Source organism: Aedes aegypti, chromosome 2 (assembly GCF_002204515.2).
Source record: "Aedes aegypti strain LVP_AGWG chromosome 2, AaegL5.0 Primary Assembly, whole genome shotgun sequence".
NCBI lineage: Eukaryota > Metazoa > Arthropoda > Insecta > Diptera > Culicidae > Aedes > Aedes aegypti.
This window is the reverse complement of record NC_035108.1, coordinates 299,731,026-299,752,744: the sequence shown is the minus strand read 5'-3', so window position 1 is coordinate 299,752,744 and position 21,719 is coordinate 299,731,026. Positions and strand designations below refer to the sequence as shown.

The 21,719-nt window shown below is 37.1% G+C and overlaps 1 protein-coding gene across 1 annotated transcript; it reads right to left on the bottom strand.

The window, feature by feature from the left end:
- Positions 1–4,979: 4,979 nt before the first annotated feature.
- Positions 4,980–6,014, bottom strand: LOC5571657 (basic helix-loop-helix neural transcription factor TAP). The gene has a single exon (XM_021839592.1). It carries the CDS (start codon positions 5,772–5,774, stop codon positions 4,980–4,982), a length of 795 nt encoding a protein of 264 aa, XP_021695284.1. The 5' UTR covers positions 5,775–6,014.
- Positions 6,015–21,719: the final 15,705 nt, after the last annotated feature.

Genomic DNA, 21,719 nt, shown 5'->3' with positions numbered 1-21,719 from the left:
CCTAACAAGCAATCAAAAACTTCAACAGTAAGTAACAATAAAAAAAATTCTATATTTTGATAACAGCGCCACTAGCGTTCTACTACTTATATTTCTATTGTTTTGCCCCGCAAAACAATACATATGCAGTTAGTAAAGAAAGCATTTTTTTTTTATTTATTTATTAAACCCAGAAAAGCTAAAATGGATAGCTGTTTCTACTATTTGATAGAAAAATGTTAGTTTATCCGACCATCATTGAAAAAAGATCATAATATAATGTTTTTATATATAAAATCGCTGTTTTCCTTAACGTGGGCAAACTACCCCCAGTCCCCCTACAACAGCGCGACAGCCCGAAGGTTAATACCACGTTATCCTAATAAATATAGCATGGCGCTCCCCTGACAGTTTTTATCAGAAAAAAGTCTCCATCAAATATGTGCTCACTAGTCGTTTTTTATAACTAAGCTGCATGTCTGGGTAAAATTAAAAAAAAGTAAGAGGTTGTTTCCGAGATTCAACCGCCAAGTTGACGTTGGATAACGTTAGCTTCATCTATTCCCTGGCTTGTGACCTTAACGAAAAGATTTCTACTGATAAAAATCCAATCAATTTTTATACTATTTGTTGCATGTCCATTCTGACCTATTATGGACATTGTGTGTTATTATTTGGTTGGTTCGGTTAACACTTCAACGCGGATAGAATCGGTCGATGGAAGAAGAAGCATGAGCGGTAACTCTTGCTCCCCAATCAAAAATTTCGGTCGAACGTTAGGTCCACGCATGATCCACTAAATGAGTTGCTTTAGTGGGTTTCGACGCCATTTTGAGGTTGAGGTACTGCTCCATAAAGTCTGCGAGCTCCATGTTCTCCGTTTTGCTCAAATCGATGTTAAAGTTGCCAGTCACGATGATTGGCATGATCTCTTTTTGATACTCGAAGAAGTTCCGAGCCATGAAGAACTTCTTCTGCTTCGTCGTGGTATCCGGGGAAATGTAGAGGCAAATCTGCGATTCCAGAGATCGGCCGTCATGGTCCTGCAGGAAGCGATCGGTTTGTTTGAGGATACCACACACTTAAATTATTTTACGGATTCCTGTGAAATCTCAACAGCTGAACAGTTCGGTGAAATAAATTAACGGAGTACGGTAATTTTTTACAGTTTTCGGTAAAAAATCACCGTAATCCGTTAAATTCCGACAAAATACAATGTTTTATTTCACCGAACTGTTCAGCTGTTGAGATTACGGTGAAATTCACCGTAGTGTGTTTAGTGTGCAACCTGTGCGCGATCCACGCCAAGCGTGTCGGCATCATGCCGAAGAACATCCAACTGACTCGTCGTATCCGTGGAGAACGCGCTTAACTTAAATTGAATTACAGCACAATTTCAAGCAAGGGGCCACTTTACAGTTACACTTTACAACCAGAGACATTTCATCTATTACTATTAATTGATTAATTAATTTATTTATTTATCAATTATAATTATGGTTGATTAGTTTTCAACGGAGATAAATGCCATAAAGTTTTACCTAGGTTCCCGTCGCTCGGGTCGGGCGACGGTAGCATTTTTGCAGTCTTCTCTGAGTGCGTATTACAATTTCTTACCAAATCAAAACATCAACAAAGCTGTTGCTGATTAGTTTTAGCTCTTTGTTTGACAAGTTGATACTCTGATCGCTCTACACGGGTAAAAATGCGGCTTTCTAAAACAGCAGAAAGAGTTATGATTTCGGGAGGAAAGTGTGTTTTCATGTTATGAAAATACACCATGACCAAAAGTCATGAAATCATGAAGCATTTTACCGTAACGCCGGATGTACGTTGCGTTTTCAATTTTTAGCGAAGAAAAATGGCAATTAAAATCCTCAAATCATGAAGCATGTATGCTGGAACCATGAATAAAATTCATGGAAGCATAAGCACTATTCATGGATTTAGTCATCTGTCATTTATGATTCCTATTTTTGATACGAAAAGTGGCAATTTCGGTCATGAAATCATGAGCAGAATCTGATATCATGAACACAGGTCATGAAAACATAAGCACTTTTCATGTTTTCAGATGCCTGTCATTTATGATTCCAATTTTGGTGCTGAAAAGTGGCAAGTTGAGTCATGAAATCATGAACTCAGTTCAAGAAAACGAAACATTATACGTCAATTAATATCCCAGTTTATATTTGCCATTGGTAAACAAATCAAATAAAGATTAAAATTGTTACTGCTTTTGTGCTGATAGTTTCGTAATAAACCGCGATAGTTTCGTAATAAACGCGAACATTCGGTGGCTAGGTTTGTACGCAAAATGTTGTTTCGAGCATCAATTGAATTGGTAAATGATCCCTGGGCTGGTGGATTGCATGAGTCATGGAACACTCCTAAACAACTCTGCGGATGTGGAAAGTGGAACTGGAACATCCGGCTGCCGAAGGCTTTTTGTGACCTGCTCTGTTACAGGACGTCGGGAATGCATCGCTTCCGAACAGTTAAAATCGTCGATGAGATTGTCAAGTAAAATCTTCGCTCAAAGTCAAACATTGCCCGGTTCTGCAAAGTCAGGATTAAGTAAGTACATTGATTGTGTCGTGAAACAATGTGGGAAATCACGATAATTTCACCAAGAATGTCATCGATATGATGACAAGGTTCCGAAGAATTGAAACTTTTTCAAAAACAAAACTTTTTTTTATAATTTCACAAGAAAAGATCACCGATTGCCATGAGACACGTTAACTAAGGTGAAGAATGTGATAGTTAGATTTGTGTAACGCCATGAGCATACGAATTCTCGCATAACAGTCACGATTTCATGACTTTTAGTCATGATATCATGAAACATAAAATTTTATGATATCATGAATTTTTGTTCATGAATCCGGCAACGGATTTTTTTCCGTGTAGCATGCATTTACATGTAGGTAGCGATGACGACAACGGCATTGTTCAAAGTAAGTAAAGTTTGTAAGGATGCTTAAAATATATCCTCGAGCCCGATTTTATCTTCTAAACTCGTGCCAATTAGCTCGTTCGTTTAAAATAATTAAGTTTCTGTTAGTTATCAAGGATTTCATTAGGAAATTACCTACATTTAGACGTTTTCATCGCAATTCTTGAAATTCACTATTCATTATTTCTTTAAATATAGCATTAATAATTTAGAAAGCATATTCGAATTCAGGGAGCTCATATTCATTATGTAGAGTCGTTTAAAAAAATAACAATAAACGCATTGGCAAGTGATCAATTTCACCCCGAATGGGATTCCCAGATTTATAAAATTATAATTATAAAACGAAGCCAAACTTTGAATTTTCAAGTTCACAAGACTGGAGAATCTGACAACAGTTCGCGTTGAAAATCAATCAAATAACTTGCTTGCTGGTGGTGACCAATGGGATAAATTTCAAACGCGGAGCGCTGTTTGGTTCTCAAGTCTTGTGCTCTTGAAAATTTGAGGTGTGGCTTCGTTCTATAATCACCTGATGATTTTTAGCACTAAAAACACATTTGTTAGAAAATTTTGACATATGAGTCAAAGAGGCTGACCGTCATACTTGTGTTCCTGCATTCAGTTGTTTGGCATTTTCAACATTATTGAAAGCAGAGAAGGAAAACCATGAAAAATGATCAATTTGACCCGAAATTACGGTACATGAAAACTTCAAAACCTTGTAACAGCATTAAAATGTGCTTTTCTCTGAAAAATAAGACATGCCTCGATATTTACCAATTTTTCAATAGTTTAGTCATGAAAATCAATAGTTTTCATTATTGGAGTAGATTCGTAGAAAGATTTTCAATCGATTGGTGCAAGAATCTTGAAAATCTATGCAGTCGTTAGTAAGTTATTAACAGTCAAAATCTAACCACTTTTCGTGACGCGAGCGATTTTTCGTTTTTCGAAATTGTACCCCAGTATGTTGCCGTAAGACGTTATCCAACGTCAAAAAAATCGTCGGGCCCGTTTTGAAGTTACGCCCTTTTGTATTTGGCAATCTAAGATATTTCAACGAGTTTTCATTAGCCGTGATTATCAGAATAAATATAATATTGAAATTTGAATTTAAGTTGCTTTAAATAGTTATTTGTAACTTCTGGGAGGAGTTTTGAATGAGGAGATCAAAATAAATGGGGTAACGCCTTTTTGGAAGTGTAACCATTAAAAAAAAACTCTTTTTCAATTACCGTTTTGATTCATATTACGGACACTTAAGGCCTCAATGAAGTATAACGCATCAAAAAGCATGTAGAATAAACCATTCCGTATGGTTCCTCCATATTATCCATATTATAATATTATATACTAGGCATTTTTATACCGTTGACCATGTTCGAATGTTTTTACCCGCACATTGCCCTCACATGCCGCAAAAGTCTTTCACAATCAACTGATTTTTCATAGGTTCAAGCGCTTTAATGGTTTTGAATGGTTACACCTTAAAATACACCCTTTTTAACACCAAACCTTGTGACACAAAATTTCGTCTCTATTTTCTTATTCAAAACTATAACCAAAATAACCAAACAAACCAGCTATGAATTAAATTTTGATGGTATATATCTTCTGATAATCAGGCTAATGATTTAAAATCAGGCGTAACATTAAAACGGGCCCTACGATATTTTTTTTTAAAATTTTGCCCAGAGATGCAGCTTAGCTATAGAAAACGACTGGTGAGCCCAGATTTGATGAAGATTTTTTTTTCTGATAATAACGGTCAGGGGAGCACCGTGTATAGCAAACCTTTGCTATGTATCATTTTCTATTTGAGAAACTTTTTTTTCAGTTCATGAAGGACTGTGATATGAGACAACATTCTGACAAGATAGAGTAAAGTGTGATTTATTATAATATAAATCATTTTTAAAGCCTACGATAAGGTCACACAGAACTGAGATTCGTCGATTTCACCTTAAGACTAGATTTGGCTGCGTTTGTAACTAATACTACATTTGGTGCACTTGAAACTATCCATCTTTCGTAAATTCTAAATAAAATCTACCTCATAAAGCCTTTGCATCTCAAACTGCCCATCCTGATCGTGGTTATTATTGCTATCACTGGCCGTTCCCGGACTGGAATCGAACAAACTGTAGGTGCTTTCGTCCGCACCCCGCTCCAGTAAATCACTTAACGCGTTGATGTATGTCTGGGCCATCTGAAGTGTTTCAAACTTGGACAGCTTATGATCGGGGCCCAGCGTTGGAACGATTTCCCGCAATTTATCAAAAGCCACATTGAGGCTGTTCATCCGTTTCCGTTCCCTGGCGTTGGCTGCTAGGCGCCGTTTCTTCATCACGGTTGGACTCGGAGGTGTAATGAGGTTCTTTTTTGCGGCGTTTTGATCTAGTTTCGGAGTTTTCGGGCACTTTAAAACGGTGGCGGAGGGACCCATAGATCGCCGCTTGGCTTTATTAGCACGTGCTTTCGGCGGTTTAATCGGGTCATTTGGGGGAACAGGGGTAATTGTCTGGTGGTTTTCGGTGTCGAGTAATCGTTGATCCAGATAATCGTGACTTGCCGTCGTCGTTGGCGTGGTCGTCGTCGTCATCTGAACCGGAACGAAGCTTTCGCTGTCAATAATCATTTCCGTGAACGAAGACAACCCATAATTGACACTCGCATCATGACCCGTGAACGATGGGCTTGTGTCTCCGGAGGAACTGAAGCTGCGGTACAGAGACGCTTCGGTTGAGTAGCTCGGTAAATAGCCTTCCATCACCGTCGTCATCCCATAGCCGCTAATGCGATCCAATCCAACCATTGTCGAGTAGTGGTCCATTGCTACTGGCCGCCGGAGGCACACTCAAATTATCATCACTTCGGCTGCTTACTGCTCTCCGGTTTAGTTTTGTCCAATTTTCATCCCGTGCTCGATATTATGCTCACGTGATTTATGAGTTGTTCTCTTTAACAGCTCAGACCAATATCCTGCTTCCGATTGGTGATCTCGGTTTTGTTCACAGAAGTATTGCTTCTTACGCGACTAGCACTGTTTTCAAAAGAAACTTGCACACCGAAAAGCGACGAACCTTTCCAAGGGGCCAACGATCTGGCTTTGGCGAGTGCATCGAACGGACTGCGATGGCATTCGATCTGCGCGAGTCACTTTTGCTCCTTGCCGAACAAAATTCTCGCTCGCGCACTTATCGCACAGGATCATCATTGCCGTAAATTGAAACACATGGCTGAACGCGAAGGGATATGCCGCCGAGGGCTGCCGAAGGCTCATCATTATCGGATCGGTGCGCAAAATGAAGAGAGCATGGAAGAGGAACAAAAGCGGTTAATAAAACTACGTGAGGGGGATTTGGGAATGGGACTTAATTGGGGAAGGTTTTATTGAAATTTTAAGGGGTTCATTATTGACATTAGTGCTGCAGTGACGACTATGGGGTGGCTTTCAACGTTTTTCGTAACAGAAGCATGGAAGGGCTAGAGCAGCTTTACTAGAACCAGGTCAACTTTGATAATCATCTTCTTGTTTCTGGCGTTGCGTGCCAACTAGAACAGATCATGCATCTCAGCTTTCACTATCACAATTATTAACTGAGACCATTTGTGCATTTGTGTGTCGTGTGGTGAGCAGAAAGATAGTCTATGAAGTCCCTGTGTTAAAGATAGTCAAAAGCTGGGGGATGCGAACAGAAAATCAATAAGCTGCCAGGCTGCTGTCAAACAAAAATTTATCATAAAAATGATCAGAGTACGCCTAGAAATGTACGGTCGTGATTTCAATACGCTAAAAATTGTTGTATAATTTATGCAACACAATGACCGCCAACTGTTAAATAATTGTTGCGTTTGGTCCAAATTATGCATAGGGGAATTCGGGGCATAATGGACACATCAAGCAAATGCTTGTTTTAAGACCATACAGTGAAATCATTTTCAAATTACTCCCGGCTATTTTTCAAGTTTGATATTAGTACGACGAGCTACATTCATTCATGGTAATCAAAATCGTATTATATGCCAGAAAAATGAGATAGAAAATTAGGCCCACAACAGGGATAGTAAAAAGGTATCGGGGCAAAATGAACACTTGCATGAAATTAAATGATTCCAAAATATTTAATGTCTGTCAGTCGTTCCGATGTGTAAAAGGGCTCTACCTCTATCATAAGAGCTAAAAAGAACTTTCCTGGGTACGTTATTTTGCTCAAAAAATAGATTCTCCCACCGCCTTGCTTATATGCCAATTTGAAGCAGAGAAAAACTTAAAGTCAAATTTCAAAGGACAATTGAAGCAAAACATAAACTTTTTTACCGTCAAACATTTCAAATGCAATACAGATTTCATGCTGTGTATGAACTTTTCATGAAGTTTGCATATTCTCAGAGATTGAGGGGGTGTCCATTTCACCCCGGGTGTTCATTATGCCCCTAATCCCCCTTAGTTTTGTACAACTGCTCAAAATATGTTTCTCACTAACATACGGCAAGAAACTTTTTGATTAAGTACATTCTCAACTGGTGTATAACTGTTACCGTTGTAATGCCATTTACTCTACCCAAACGTATATGGTTGCATGTAGAGAAAGAAGTAAAAACACGTGTTTTGGCATCGAATATCTCCTCTTATGGAATACGTAACCAGCTTTGGGACCCGAAACTTGCAAAGGGAAACGTCATTTCTACACTGTTGCTTGATAAAGTTTTAACTGACTTCATTGATCCATTGTTTCGTTAATAACTTCGCCAAAACACCTTGCGATCCTTTATCGTATAATACAATACAATCGTACAATCACAAAGGCAAACTTCAGTGAGCTGGTCATTTAGTGCGAATGCCGGAAGAAAAAGTTGCATCAATCAAGTGGGGTCAGCGGCCCCGTGAAAGACATCCGCGTATGTTCGTTCTTATATGGGGTGGTCCATTAATTACGTAAGGGATTATGGGGGGAGGGGAGGTTTGAGATTTCTTATGCGTCATACAATTTTTTTTTTCAATTTTCATACAAGCAATCTTATCATGGGATGAGGGGAGGTCTGAAAACCGCCAAAATTGTCTTACGTAATTAATGGATCGCCCCTATTGACGAGAGCTTACCAGAGCAACCAAATCATACCAGATTTAAAACAAACGGTTAATACTAGCTCTTAACGACTATAAAAGTATTTATATGGTTATCTTCTAACGATTATTGTGCTACATTTATTCTCAGATTTTTTGTTTTGATAATAACGGTCTGTCGGGGCACCGTGAAGGCATAGATCAGCACTCCCGTACAATCACATATTGCTGTTTGCATTTGACGTGCAAATCCAGTCTAACTGAGCTTCAAATGCGGTAACACAAAGTAACCAAAGGATACTTAGCAACCATGATGCATATCACCGCAAACCTAGCAAAGAAAATCAAATTTTGACTTCGCATTCCTTGTTGAAAATCTTACCGCATTTGGTGTTCCCGCATTTGATATTTGCATTTCAAACGCACACAGCAATATATCCAATGGATGGATATTATCCATGCGCCTTGTGCAGCAGCTCCTTCAGCGTCATAGGTGGCTATGATACGCTTAGTGGCTTGGTTGAAGAAATACAAAGCAGTATTCGATGAGCTTAATAAAATAATCTACTTCAGATAGTTAAAACCTGAGAGAGAGGAGACGGTTCACTGACAACTGGCTTGTTTTCTTGACTTCATTGATTTCTTCTTCTAACGTTAGGGTTGCGCACAAACTGAGTCAAAATTATTATCACATCCCATTTGTTATTAAGAGGAAAATAACCATCATCATTTTACATTTTTTCAAAACTAGTTTTTCTGCATAAATTCGAAACGATGCTCAAGAAAATCTATCATTGCATTTCACTTGCTATTTGAAATACGATGATAGATTTTCAAAAGGATTGATTGAAATTTAAATGAAAAAACTGGTTTTTATTTTTTGATGATTGCTAATGATTGAATGATGGATTCTTGAGCCTTAAGGCGAAGTAGATCGTCATTGAAATTTGTACGAGTCGTTGATGATTGTTTCTTATTCATCTCACGATTTAAAATCAAAGAAAATCAGTTGGTTTTGCATGTAAGCGCGTACAGTGATACTTTTTCAAGTCAATATAAACTATCAAGACTGAGTTTTATCACTTTGAAATGCAAGCTGAAAAGTCATCATTGTTGCCAAAACGAATGACGGGCTACTTAGCCTTAAAAAGCATAAGCATAAGCATTGATGACCGTACAATTCGTAGTTGCTACTCCGTGATTGACCGGAATAATCGTAGATAGTCCTTACAAGGGAAGGTCACGATGGTGTTACACGGGGTTTTCAACCGGACTATTTTTGTTAGATTCTACATGTCGAAATATGAAAAACCCCAAAGCCTTTCGGGCCTAAAAGGGGCAATTTTGTACGTATAATATATTATGAGGCTTACTGGAAATTTGACAAAAATATTTGTTTAGTATTTATTGTGATGGTAGAGAACAGAATTGACATTAGTGTATGTTCATAATGTATTTTTCCATGCCATAGGCCCAATCGGGATGGGTTTCTTGTTAGTATACTATTCTAATTAAACCAAATTCGTTTTATTGTCCATATTTACGCCAATGGCATAAAAAGACATTACAAACATATATCAATGTCAATTCTGTTTATTACTATCGTAATAAACACTGAGAAAATCTTTTTGGCAAATTTTCAGTTGACTCAATAATATTATATTCGTACAAATTCGATCCTTTCAGAGCCCCTCCTGGCTTGACCACTGGTCCATCACCCGAAAGGCTTTGGGGTTTTTCATATTTCGACATGTAGAATCTAACAAAAATAGTCCGGTTGAAAATCCCGTGTTACACCATCGTGACCTTCCCTTGTTAGCACTCGGCGTTCGAAAACCCCAAGAGCTTGCAAGTCCTCCTCGAGCATAGTCCACGCCTCATGCTCATAGAGGACCTCCGGTCTTATGAGCGTTTTGTACATCGTACATTTGGTGCGGGGGTGAATCTTTCTTGACCGCAGTTTCTTCTGGAGCCAACAAGGATCCGAGGTAGACAAACTCGTCCACCACCTCGAAGGTATCTCCGTCTATCGTAACACTGCTTCCTAGGCGGGTCCTGTCGCGCTCAGTTCCGCCAACCAGCATGTACTTTGTTTCCGACGCATTCACCATTAGCCCGACTCTTGTTGCTTCGCGTTTTAGGTGGGTGAACAAATCTGCCACCGTTTCAAATTTTCTCCCAATAATATCCATGTCGTCCGCGAAGCAAACTAATTGTTCGGATCTCGTGAAAATCGTGCCACGACTGTTAAGTCCGGCTCTCCGCATAACACCTTCAAGCACAATATTGAACAACAGGCACGAAAGTCCATCGCCCTGTCGTAGTCCCCGCCGAGACTCGAACAAACTGGAGTGTTCGCCCGAGATCTTCACGCAGTTTTGCAGACCATCCATCGTTGCTCTGATCAATCTTGTGAGCTTCCCGGGAAAGCTGTTCTCGTCCATGATTTTCCATAGCTCTACGCGGTCGATACTATCGTATGCCGCCTTGAAATCGATGAACAAATGGTGCGTAGGGACCTGGTACTCACGGCATTTCTGGAGGATTTGCCGCACGGAAAGATTTGGTCCATTGTCGAGCGGCCGTCGATGAAACCTGCTTGATAACTTCCCACGAACTCGTTTGCTATAGGTGATAGACGACGGAAGAGAATCTGGGATAGCACTTTGTAGGCGGCGTTTAGGATGGTGATTGCACGATAATTTTCACACTCCAGTTTGTCGTCCTTTTTGTAGATAGGGCATATAATGCCTTGATTCCACTCCTCCGGTAGTTGTTCCGTTTCCCAGATTCTGACTATCAGCCGATGCAGACAAGTGGCCAACCTGCCCGGGCCCATCTTGATGAGTTCAGCTCCGATACCATTCTTGCCAGCGGCCTTGTTGTTCTTGAGCTGTTGAATGGCATCCTTAACTTCCCCCATCGTGGGAGCTGGTTGGTTTCCGCTGTCCGCTGTGCTGACGTAGCCATCGCCTTCGTTATCCTGACCTTCTGTGCCTGTGTTCTCTGCGCCATTCAGGTGTTCATCGTAGTGCTGCTTCCACATTTCGATCACCTCACGTCCGTCCGGCACATTTCAGCTCGCGGACGAGCAAAATATTGGTACCTTATATTCATTGCTCCACTGAAAATATTGTACCAGTTCCATTGAATGGTTTTTACATTTGTAAAATTGATGTTCATACTTATCAACTGTGATTGACTTGTCTTTGTTCATGAATTAAAACAATTTCCAAAACATATACATCCTTATTTTGCCAATATCTTATTTGAGCGTAAATTTGATGGAATCACCCCTGCACAATTTTATTTTACAGATGGTTCGTTAATTCAAGATACCGCGGGTTTCGGAGTATATAATGAAATTTCGGCTCACTTTTTTAAATTGCATATGTAACAGTTCTATCGATCGTTGGCATATTTTCGGAGGTCGAGGCGACAAATTTTTGCCTGTCTAGTGTTAGTAGTGACCAACACTACAACATCTAGCCGTTCGAGACCAGGACATTAGGCAACGATTTGTCGTTTCGATTGTGTTGTTCACATATATGGCCCTCTGTTAAAACAAATTTTCAACTTCTATTCATTTCTCTCGTCGCTCGCTTGCTATTCTATCCATCTTACTTTCGTTACTCCCTTTCACTCTGAGTATGGTATTATATTCACCGAAAAAAGCCAATAAATTTTCATAATAATAAAGTCATGCCGTGATAAAACCTTATACAGTGGGATTCCGTTTTTGGCAACAAAGTTGAAATTTTCAGTTGCCAAAAACGGAACCGTGCCAAAATCGGAACCCATATTTCAAATTTTATTTTTCAACTATTGGTTTTGAAAGCATCATTACAATGTTAATACATCATTTTTATGGAATCATAAGACGTTGAGACTTCGAAAAGGTTCACTTCGAAGCATTTTCTCGAAGGGTTATACTATGCTATGAATCTATAGCTCCGTAATATTAAATCTGGCAAACGATTTTCTGGTCGCGTTATTACGCCTCAACGTCAACATTTTTTTTTAGAAATTTTATGCATGATTTTTGTATAAAAGGGCCTTGTAAAACCAATAATCGCATAAGTGACTTTTATTGAAGAACTGGACATTCTCTTAAAACTATGAGAGAAAAAATGTTTTCTTTTAAAGACGTATTTGCGCTGGGTATTGCAAAACGGCATGACCTTTTTTATAATTAAATGAATATTTAAAATCAGTTTAACTTTTGAACTTTAGCGTAAAATTTGAAAAATTCGGTAAGTTTGGAATTGCTCCTTCAATTTATGTTTCTGGTAAAGTAAAGTATTTTATAATGATTGGTTAACTGTATCAAAAGGGCAAACATGAGCATGAGAAGATGCATAAATATCTTGTAATTGTGTAGAATTTAGTTTTTACTTGAAATAATTTTTAATTCAGCTTGATATATGTTTTACACTTGCTTTATGAAATCAACTGAAATTCACAAGATCCTGTTATGAAACCTCAGGAACCTTATAGGAATCTTCAGGTTCTCATAAGAAATCTACAGAAAAAACGCTTGAGCTCTGGAGCATCTTGCCAAGCATCATGCCAAGCATCCGTAGGATCTCGCATTGAGTTCTCAGGATCTTGCTAAGGATTTTGCTATGAGTTAACATCTTGGAATTCCGCTGCGATGTTGCCGAAAATTCTCAAGTCTCCGATGAAAAAAAATAAAAGTTTATTAATATTAGGCTACCACTAGCACACCTCAAATTCCGCTGGAAACCTTTTCAAAATCCTCAAGCTTTCGCCGGAAATATTAAAAATACTACTAGAAATTCACATTATCCCGCTTAAAATTTACAGGACGCCCTAGAGTTTATTAGGAATCACCAGCTTTTGGACATAATACTCCATAACCAGTTATACACTCTAAAGATCCCTCAAGAAGCTCTCAGTGTCCACTTGGAATCTGCAGATATCCTCATGAATTCGTTAAAATTTCTGAAAAGTCTCACAAGAACGAAGAATTTCTTAAGTGATCTCCAGGTTACAGTTAGGAAACTCAGCTCGTAAGGAACATTTTGATGATGTTGAGACCCGTATCCTTGATTAACAATCCTGTACAGAATTCTGGATCGTCTCTTAACAAATCTAACGCCTTATAGAGTCTATAAAAAAGAGAGAACGTAGCTTTAAATAGTTGACGCAGAAAGATCAATATTATTAAAAATAAATTGTAATTTGGACTGTATTCGCATTTGTCATGTTATTAAATGAAATTTAAAAAAAAGTTATGATACACGACATTTTGCTGTACATATTTGTATCTATTATTGCGGTGTGTTTTTACATACGCAATGTATATAAATCCATAATAATAAAGACAGCGAGACAAAATTTATGGTTGTAACTCTGTGTAAGTCATAGATTTTTTGTTGCTCTTATGTCGGTGCTGGTGCTTTGTTCGAACAAGCTGTTCCAAATCTGAAGATCAGTGTTTTTTTATTGTATCACCTACTGGCAGACTCAAGTGGGTTGGTCACTCAATATGAATGCCTATGAAAAGAGATTGGTCTTAAGTTGAAATACTGGTGGAGATTATTGGTGTCATGAAACGTTGCCTATGTATGACCAATGACCATTCTGAAGTAAATAAGCGCTTACGCGAGTCCTTAGTAGTTGGTGAGATTTGGGGAAACATCGACGAAAAAGGAGATCTGGAATGTAATCGGTGTGGAGTTGACATGCTATTCAAGTGACAAAAGCAACAGACACGATAATATTTACAAAAATTTACAAATTTTAAAAGAATTGAAAAATGTTGCCAAAAACGGATCCATTTTGTTGCCAAAATCGGGGGGTGCCAAAATCGGAGCATGCCAAAAACGGAGCATGCCAAAAACGGAGTCCCACTGTAAATGTAGAATATAATTGGCAAAGTAAATCTAACTTCAGTTCGAATGATCACTTGGGCAAATTAGGGGTATGCGATATTAGATGCGAAAAAATCCAATAAGTAACGTCAATTTCGTATCAATCTCCGAAAATATGCCAACGATCGATAGAACTGTTAGGGGAAGGGGTGGTAAAATGAACACCTTAAGGAAAACATCTTGTTTCTGATAGAAAAACGAGGAATTTGTATAGTTCTATCGCACAACATCAAAAATAGGGATGTAATCTACAGCTGCGACATGGATTCAGACTAAAATAGTTGAATTTTTACGTGTTTTCATCGCTATCAAAAAGCGATGCAAATATTCATTTTACCTGCACTATGTGTGTGAAATGAACAGCGGTTGGTGGTAAAATGAACACCACGCAAAAAACGTGAGCGAAACAAATATTTCTGAAAATTTTCATTGCCCCACCAAAAATATATCCCTTATTGATTGTAACCCATTCAAAAAGAATTCTAAAGGTATCAGATTTGACATCATATCATAACGATATTCACCTCTCTGAAAAACCTCAAGTCTTCCGACCCAAAAGTTACGTCAGTTCTAATTTTCAAACGTGGTTTTCTAAAATCTTAGTTTTCGTTGATATTTTCACTTCAATGGACCTGCGTATCAACTCGAACACGCAGATTTATGCTCTAAATCGTCCGTGCGTGATAAAAATTCATCGAAATTTGTTTTTCTCGGTAAAAGGCACGGTGTTCATTTTACCACCCCTGTTCATTTTACCACCACTTCCCCTACATACGCCGAACAATATAGTTAACAGGTCGAGGCGACAAATTTTTGCCTGTCTAGTGTTAGTAGTGACCAACACTACAACATCTAGCCGTTCGAGACCAGGACGTTAGGCAACGATTTGTCGTTTCGATTGTGTTGTTCACACATATGGCCCTCTGTTAAAACACATTTTCAACTTCTATTCATTTCTCTCGTCGCTCGCTTGCGATTCTATCCATCTTGTCATTTCATTACTTTCGTTACTCCCTTTCACTCTGAGTATAGGTATTGTATTCACCGAAAAAAGCCAATAAATTTTCATAATAATAAAGTCATGCGGTGATTAAACCTTATAAATGCAAAAAAACTCCTTTTGAAAGATCCGCAAAATTGGTCGTAAAAATCATCCTAGACCACAGTGCGTTTTTTTTCAAACACGTCAAAAATCATAATTGTAGAATATATAAAATTTTCAATACACGTATAATTTGAATTGAAATTAAAGACCCCCTTGATCACCGAAGTTTATTGCAAAATAAATCAATTATTATACAACGTAAAGGATGAATGTCAACATAAACAAGACATCCGGAAGATTTAAAAAAAAAACTACGTGTGTCTAAGCAATCGTAAAAATGGTCATCTTGTAAAAATCAAACAAGATGACCATTTTTTACAATTGCTCCAGATCCTCTTAAGCTTAATAGTGACCACCTACATCCAAGAACAATCGTTTAGTAATTGATTTCCGATATGTTTGGAAAAAAACCGCAGTGATCTAGAATGATTTTCATGAAATGACTATTTTTACGGATGTTCCGAATCTTCCAAAGGCCGTTTTTGTAGCCACCTAGGTCCATGAACAATTCAAAAAATCTTTTGTGTTCTATAATAAGGAATTCTGATGAGTTTGCAATAAAAAACGCAGCTGTTTTGAACTATTTTCATGAATTGTCCATTTTTACGGATATTCCGGATTATCCGCCGGAGAACCACGTTGTTTACCATCGAAGCCAAGTATTCCACAACATGTAAGAGATTATTGGGGATTTTTTTTTTTAATTTTCGTACGGGTTTGGGCCGAAAGGCCTCAGATTTTCATGAATTTTTTTCCACAGGCAGGGCTCATCAATATATGAATAAAAAAATTGAGGAAAATTCAGGGTCGCCTATTTTCCCGGAAAACTCAGTTGGAAATTTTTTGTTTTCCGCTGACACTACTTACTTTGAAAAATCATAACTCAAGAACAAAGCATCGTAGAAACAAAGTTTTTTTTTTATGAAAATGAAAGCAAATTTTCTCAAGAATAAAAATAAATATTAACTGGAAAAAGTTTTCACAAAATTTTCCACCGTTGAGAAAGTTCGTAAAGAAAAGCCGGAAAAACTATGCTCCAACTCGTGGAAAATTTTCAAAAACATATTTTTGAGAAGGTAATTTTATAAGCTTTAATCGCAGAAATTTTTGAAATGGTATTTTTTTTCGTTTTTGAGTTATGGCCAATTTTGTAAAAAATGTGCAAATGTGCCATTTTGAACCTTTTCTTTGAAAAATCATAACTCAAGAAAGAAGCATCGTAGAAACAAAGTTTTTTTATGAAAATGAAAGTAAATTTTCTCAGGAATAAAAAAAAATGAACTGGATTTCCACAAAAATTTCCACGGTTAAGAAAATGTGTAAAGAGAAGCCGGAAAAACTATGTTCCAATTAGTGGAAAACTTTCAAAAATATATTTTTGAGAAAGTAATTTTAAAAGCTTTAATCGAGAGTTCTTTTTGATCCTTTGACCTTGACGCTTGCTGCTGGGCAGTGCGTCAAGAAAGCCAAGTTTTTTTTTTCCTTTTCGGGTCACGCGCCTTTTTTTTCTGAGTTCCTTTATATAGCCGAGCAAACGAGTGAGGCTGAGAGTGGATTGTGGCTTTACTAAACGGCACTTGTCTGATAACATTTGGGTCACTAGCCAACGAGTTCATTAAAAAACCAGAGCTAGATTTTAGCAAAAAACCGAGAAAAAAAGACATCCTCACATCTCACAAAAAATAAATTATATAAACTTTATATAACATTTCAGGTATGTTTTTTATGGTATTTAAACAAATTTATGTTTTTTATACGATTTAAAATATTGCCTTTCATGTTCTGCAAAGCTTTGGAAATATTTCAGAGTTTGAAATTTTGATATCTTGGCGTAGATGTACGTGGAATGTGTCTAATACAAAACAACCACTGCACAGTGGTCCAGGAATCAGTTTTACGCGGAAAGATGCATTTTGAGCTTTAGAATGAAACATTAGACAAAAACGGTCTTCTACAAAGTTGTTTGTATTAGTTAAGCCCTTCGTTTGGTGTTATTTAAAATTAGGGTGGACCACATTTTCATAGAAATTGTGTAACTAACTTTCTTATTTGTAGAAATTATATTATACATGCTTCAGCAAAGTTGTAGACCATTCAATTTCAAGCAACTTTGCCAAAAAAAGTTTTTTTGTATCTCTTAAATTGACCGATTTAGAGCTTTTTTCCTGCAGTGACGTAGGGTGGTCCGAACAAAACTGGTTTTCTGGCTCTAGAGTTTTCAATTCAAATTTCTCATCAAAGTAGTCTATGAGACACTTTTAGAGCTTTGAAAAATGCGTAATTTGGTGAGTGAAGAAACTTGCTATCTCCTTCCGTTTAGGAGTTATTGTTGTTTTTCTCTCAAAAACATGCCTACTTTGATTGTGAAAATCTCTGATTGGGGCAAACATAAAAAATATCTTTTGATGGCATTCAAAAGACAAAATAAAATTGTATATTATATCAAAAAATTACAGATGTGTTATTTTTGTAACTCTAATAAAATGCCTTGAAAAACAAAGGATTTTAAGCAGAAAAACTTTAATAACTTTTGAACTAAAATAGATATCATCAATATTTTTGCATGAAAATTTGCGTTTTGTTAAGTTCTTAAAATCGTTCATAGACCGCTTTGACGAGAAATCTGAAATAAGAAAGATAGGGCTCTAAAACTATTTTGAAGATTTTCATAGTATGTATTTCTTTATAATTTTGCATTTTGAGCATGAAAATGAAATTTTAGACAGAGATGATCTTCTACAAAATTGTTTCTAAAAATGTAAGCCTTCACACTGTGTCATTTGAAACTAGGGTGGTCCACAATATCACACATATCATAAAATCAACTTTTTTATTTGCAAAAATACTGGTATATGCTCTTAGACAAAGCGGTAGAACTTGAAATTTTGATCAACTTTGCCAAAAAAAGTTTTTCTGTAGCTCAAAATTTGACCAATCTAGAGCATTTTTTTCCTAATCACCGCAGGGTGGTCCAACAAAAATAAGTTTTTCAACTCTAGTTTTTTTAATATTATTTTCTCGTCAAAGTCATCTACGGACGACTTTTAGAACTTAATAAAACGCAAATTTTCATGCAAAAATATTGATGATATCTATTTTAGTTCAAAAGTTATTAAAGTTTTTGTGATAAAAAATGTTTGATTTTCAAGACGTTTTATTAGAGTTACAAAAATAACACATCTGTAATTTTTTGATATAATATACAATTTTATTTTGTCTTTTGAACGCCGTCAAAAGATATTTTTTATGTTTGCCCCAATCAGAGATATTCACAATCAAAGTAGGCATGTTTTTGAGAGAAAAACAACAATAACTCCTAAACGGAAGGAGATAGCAAGTTTCTTCACTCACCAAATTACGCATTTTTCAAAGCTCTAAAAGTGTCTCATAGACTACTTTGATGAGAAATTTAAATTGAAAACTCTAGAGCCAGAAAACCAGTTTTGTTCGGACCACCCTACGTCACTGCAGGAAAAAAGCTCTAAATCGGTCAATTTAAGAGATACAAAAAAACTTTTTTTGGCAAAGTTGCTTGAAATTCAATGGTCTACAACTTTGCTGAAGCATGTATAATATAATTTCTACAAATAAGAAAGTTAGTTACACAATTTCTATGAAAATGTGGTCCACCCTAATTTTCAATAAAACCAAACAAAGGGCTCAACTAATACAAACAACATTGTAGAAGACCGTTTTTGTCTAATGTTTCATTCTAAAGCTCAAAATGCATCTTTCCGCGTAAAAGTGATTCCTGGACCATAGTGCACTGATTGAAGCTATAAAACACAATGTCAATGATTCATTACGCAACTCCAAACCATTACGTGATGAGAAAGCGTTGCGTAGTGAATCATTAAAGCACTGGTTACGGTTGCGTTATGACTATTCCCACACAGCATACTTTAGTGCAGGAAAATAAGCCATTTTATGACAGATTGGCGTGTTGAAAACAGTCTATTACGATGAGAAATTGCAAAAAATAATATAAACTAGACTGTATTGATGATTTACAATTCTGTTTTTTTTTCATTTTCAACCCACTTTCCCGTACATCGATGTTTTTGTATGAAGACTTCAAAAATGTGTTCATTTGTCTGATATTCAAAACCCACCCCCGTCCCCCGTGTGGTATTATATTCATACAACATGTGTCTAAACTCCCCTCATAAATTAGCACGTGGTTTCTGGAAGGCCTGTTTTAGTATCCCTCTAAGAGATCGTTTAGATATTACGTAACGCAACAGAAGGAGGAAGAGAGTTGTCATTTGTATTACGGTTCATACAATTTTTAATTTTTCATACCAAAGCCATTACGTGGGAGTCCAAAATTGGAAAATTTTGTGTTACGTAGGTATCTGAATCATCCCTAAGACGGCTTTTCCGATAATTCGCCTGTACGAAGAAACTTTTCAGAGAAGTGGTTTCTGCGAAGAACAGTGCGCGGAATTAGGGTATTGGGAAAAAGACGCGTCCTAATTCCGCGCCATATTTTTCGGGATAATACTTAATAACTTTGCAAATACTTGATAGGATTTCATAAAAGCAGCATGCAACATACCTGTAGCAAGTAGTTCCATGGAATATTGCATAAAAAAATGTCACTCAAGAAATCGCGTTTTTTTTTCTCCTGCAGTCTCAACTCGGACGCTTTGGCAAAAAGTGTCGTCTAAGATGGAAATTTGGCAAAAAGTGTCGTCTAAGATGGGCTTCCGCTGATTTATTTTATCACTCTACTTAGATTTCTATGTTACATATCATTACGTTCTCACGCGGCAAGCACGATGGACGTGCATACGATTTATGTATTGTTGTGTGCGTTTGAAATGCAAATATCAAATGCGGGAACACCAAACGCGGTAAGATTTTTCACAAGAAATGCGGTGTCAAATACAGATTTTTCATGCTAGGGCGGCGGTGATTTCTATAATAGTTGCTAGGTGTCCTTTGATTGTTTTGTGTTATCGCATTTGGAGGACGTTTAGTCAAGATTTACAACTCAAATGCAAACAGCAATACATTCCAACAATTCATCATCACAATAGCATTCCAATTGTTACACAAAACATGCATTCGGTGAAATTCAATTTTCTACAGAAAACGGGAATTCTTACCCTATTCAAAACTTCTGTACACATGCAAATTTAAATCTGCATTCCAGTATGATGAAGAAACCATCTGTCAAATGGACCATCCCAACCGTGGTCTTCCGCAAACGGCTTCCGGTGTATCATCAGCTGGAAAGGATACCAACTATTTCCTTTGTAAGGATTATGTAATCTGCGTTATCAAAAAACTCTCATTGTAACATTCTTTCGCCACAATAAAAGTCAGTGAGATGAGGTGCTGCCCTATCATTAGTTTAATTAGCATATGCAGCAACTTATCTACCACAAAAGAAAAACCCTTCCTAATAAAGAAAAGGCGGCTCCCCAAATTCTTTGTCCTATTGTAAGTCACTGCGGTTTCGTGCTTCAGCCATATGCTACTCGCTTTAGAAAGAGATCATCACGCGTGGTTGGGCTGATAGCGCCTCTTCAGGAAAGCTGATGCATATCCATCATAAGTACATTTTGCATAAGTTAGAAACGAATCAGGATGTGGTAAAGCGAGGGCATTGCACTGTAGCATTTTGCGATGCATGGAACAAATTCCCACAGCAACGCACATATCTGATAGGGGTGCTTGGGGTAATATGCACTTTAGGGCAAACGCATCCTACTCGATCACCCAATTAATGTTGTGTTTGTATTTCTGTAAGATTGTTTTCAATACTCATATTTATGAAATAATTGCATTATGATAGTATTTTGAAGGACTTTTGGAGTTCACCAAACAATCAGGCTTCTGAAGGAGATGTTATCAGAATTTACTCCAATGTTTTATCACCAATAAGCAATGGATCTTCGAAAACAATTATTATTATTATTGACTTTATTTAAGAGATTTTCAGCCCTAGGCTGGTTCATCTCGATGCGAAAACAAGGACAGTCAACTCCCACTTACTTGATATGCTTACTTACTCGATGTCGAGTTAGAGAACCATAGTAAAAGTGTGTTTTCATGACTCACTCGATGATTCCATGTATTGCATTTGCACTGGTTTTGTATTCTGTACTTCGATACCTTGAGTTATAAAGAATTGATTTTAGGCTAATGTATTGGAATACTTAATACATGCTCTGCCCATAACTGCATATTTGTAACATTCGACAAAAGTAGGCATTGAGCAAATGGGGTACCAAGTTTGCCTTTTATTGCAGTATGGGAGGAAACTAAAACTTCAAAAAATCACTAAGAATTCAAAAGCGCGTATTTGAGGCTGAAATTTTGTACAACTCATAACGCATATTGGGTGAATAGTAAGAAAATAATTCTGATATAAATTTCGTTTCTACTGCATTATGAGGCTTATGTATAATCTCAATGTGACTGTTATGCGATTACAATTGCCAATGTGACAAAACAACTTGGTATTTTTTTCGAATTTTCTAGAACAATCTAACAGATTTCAGTAAGTTGATCGAAGGTATTTGTCATTTGATGACTCTCCCTGGTATTAACTCGAAATTGTCAAAAATGTCGAATGTGACAAATATGCAGTTATGGGCAGTGCTGTTTGGTCTTAATTTCGACACATTTTTCTTAACTGGCCTTTCATCCCAGGCCCCCCTAACCCTTACATTCATCGAATAATAAACAAACAACAAA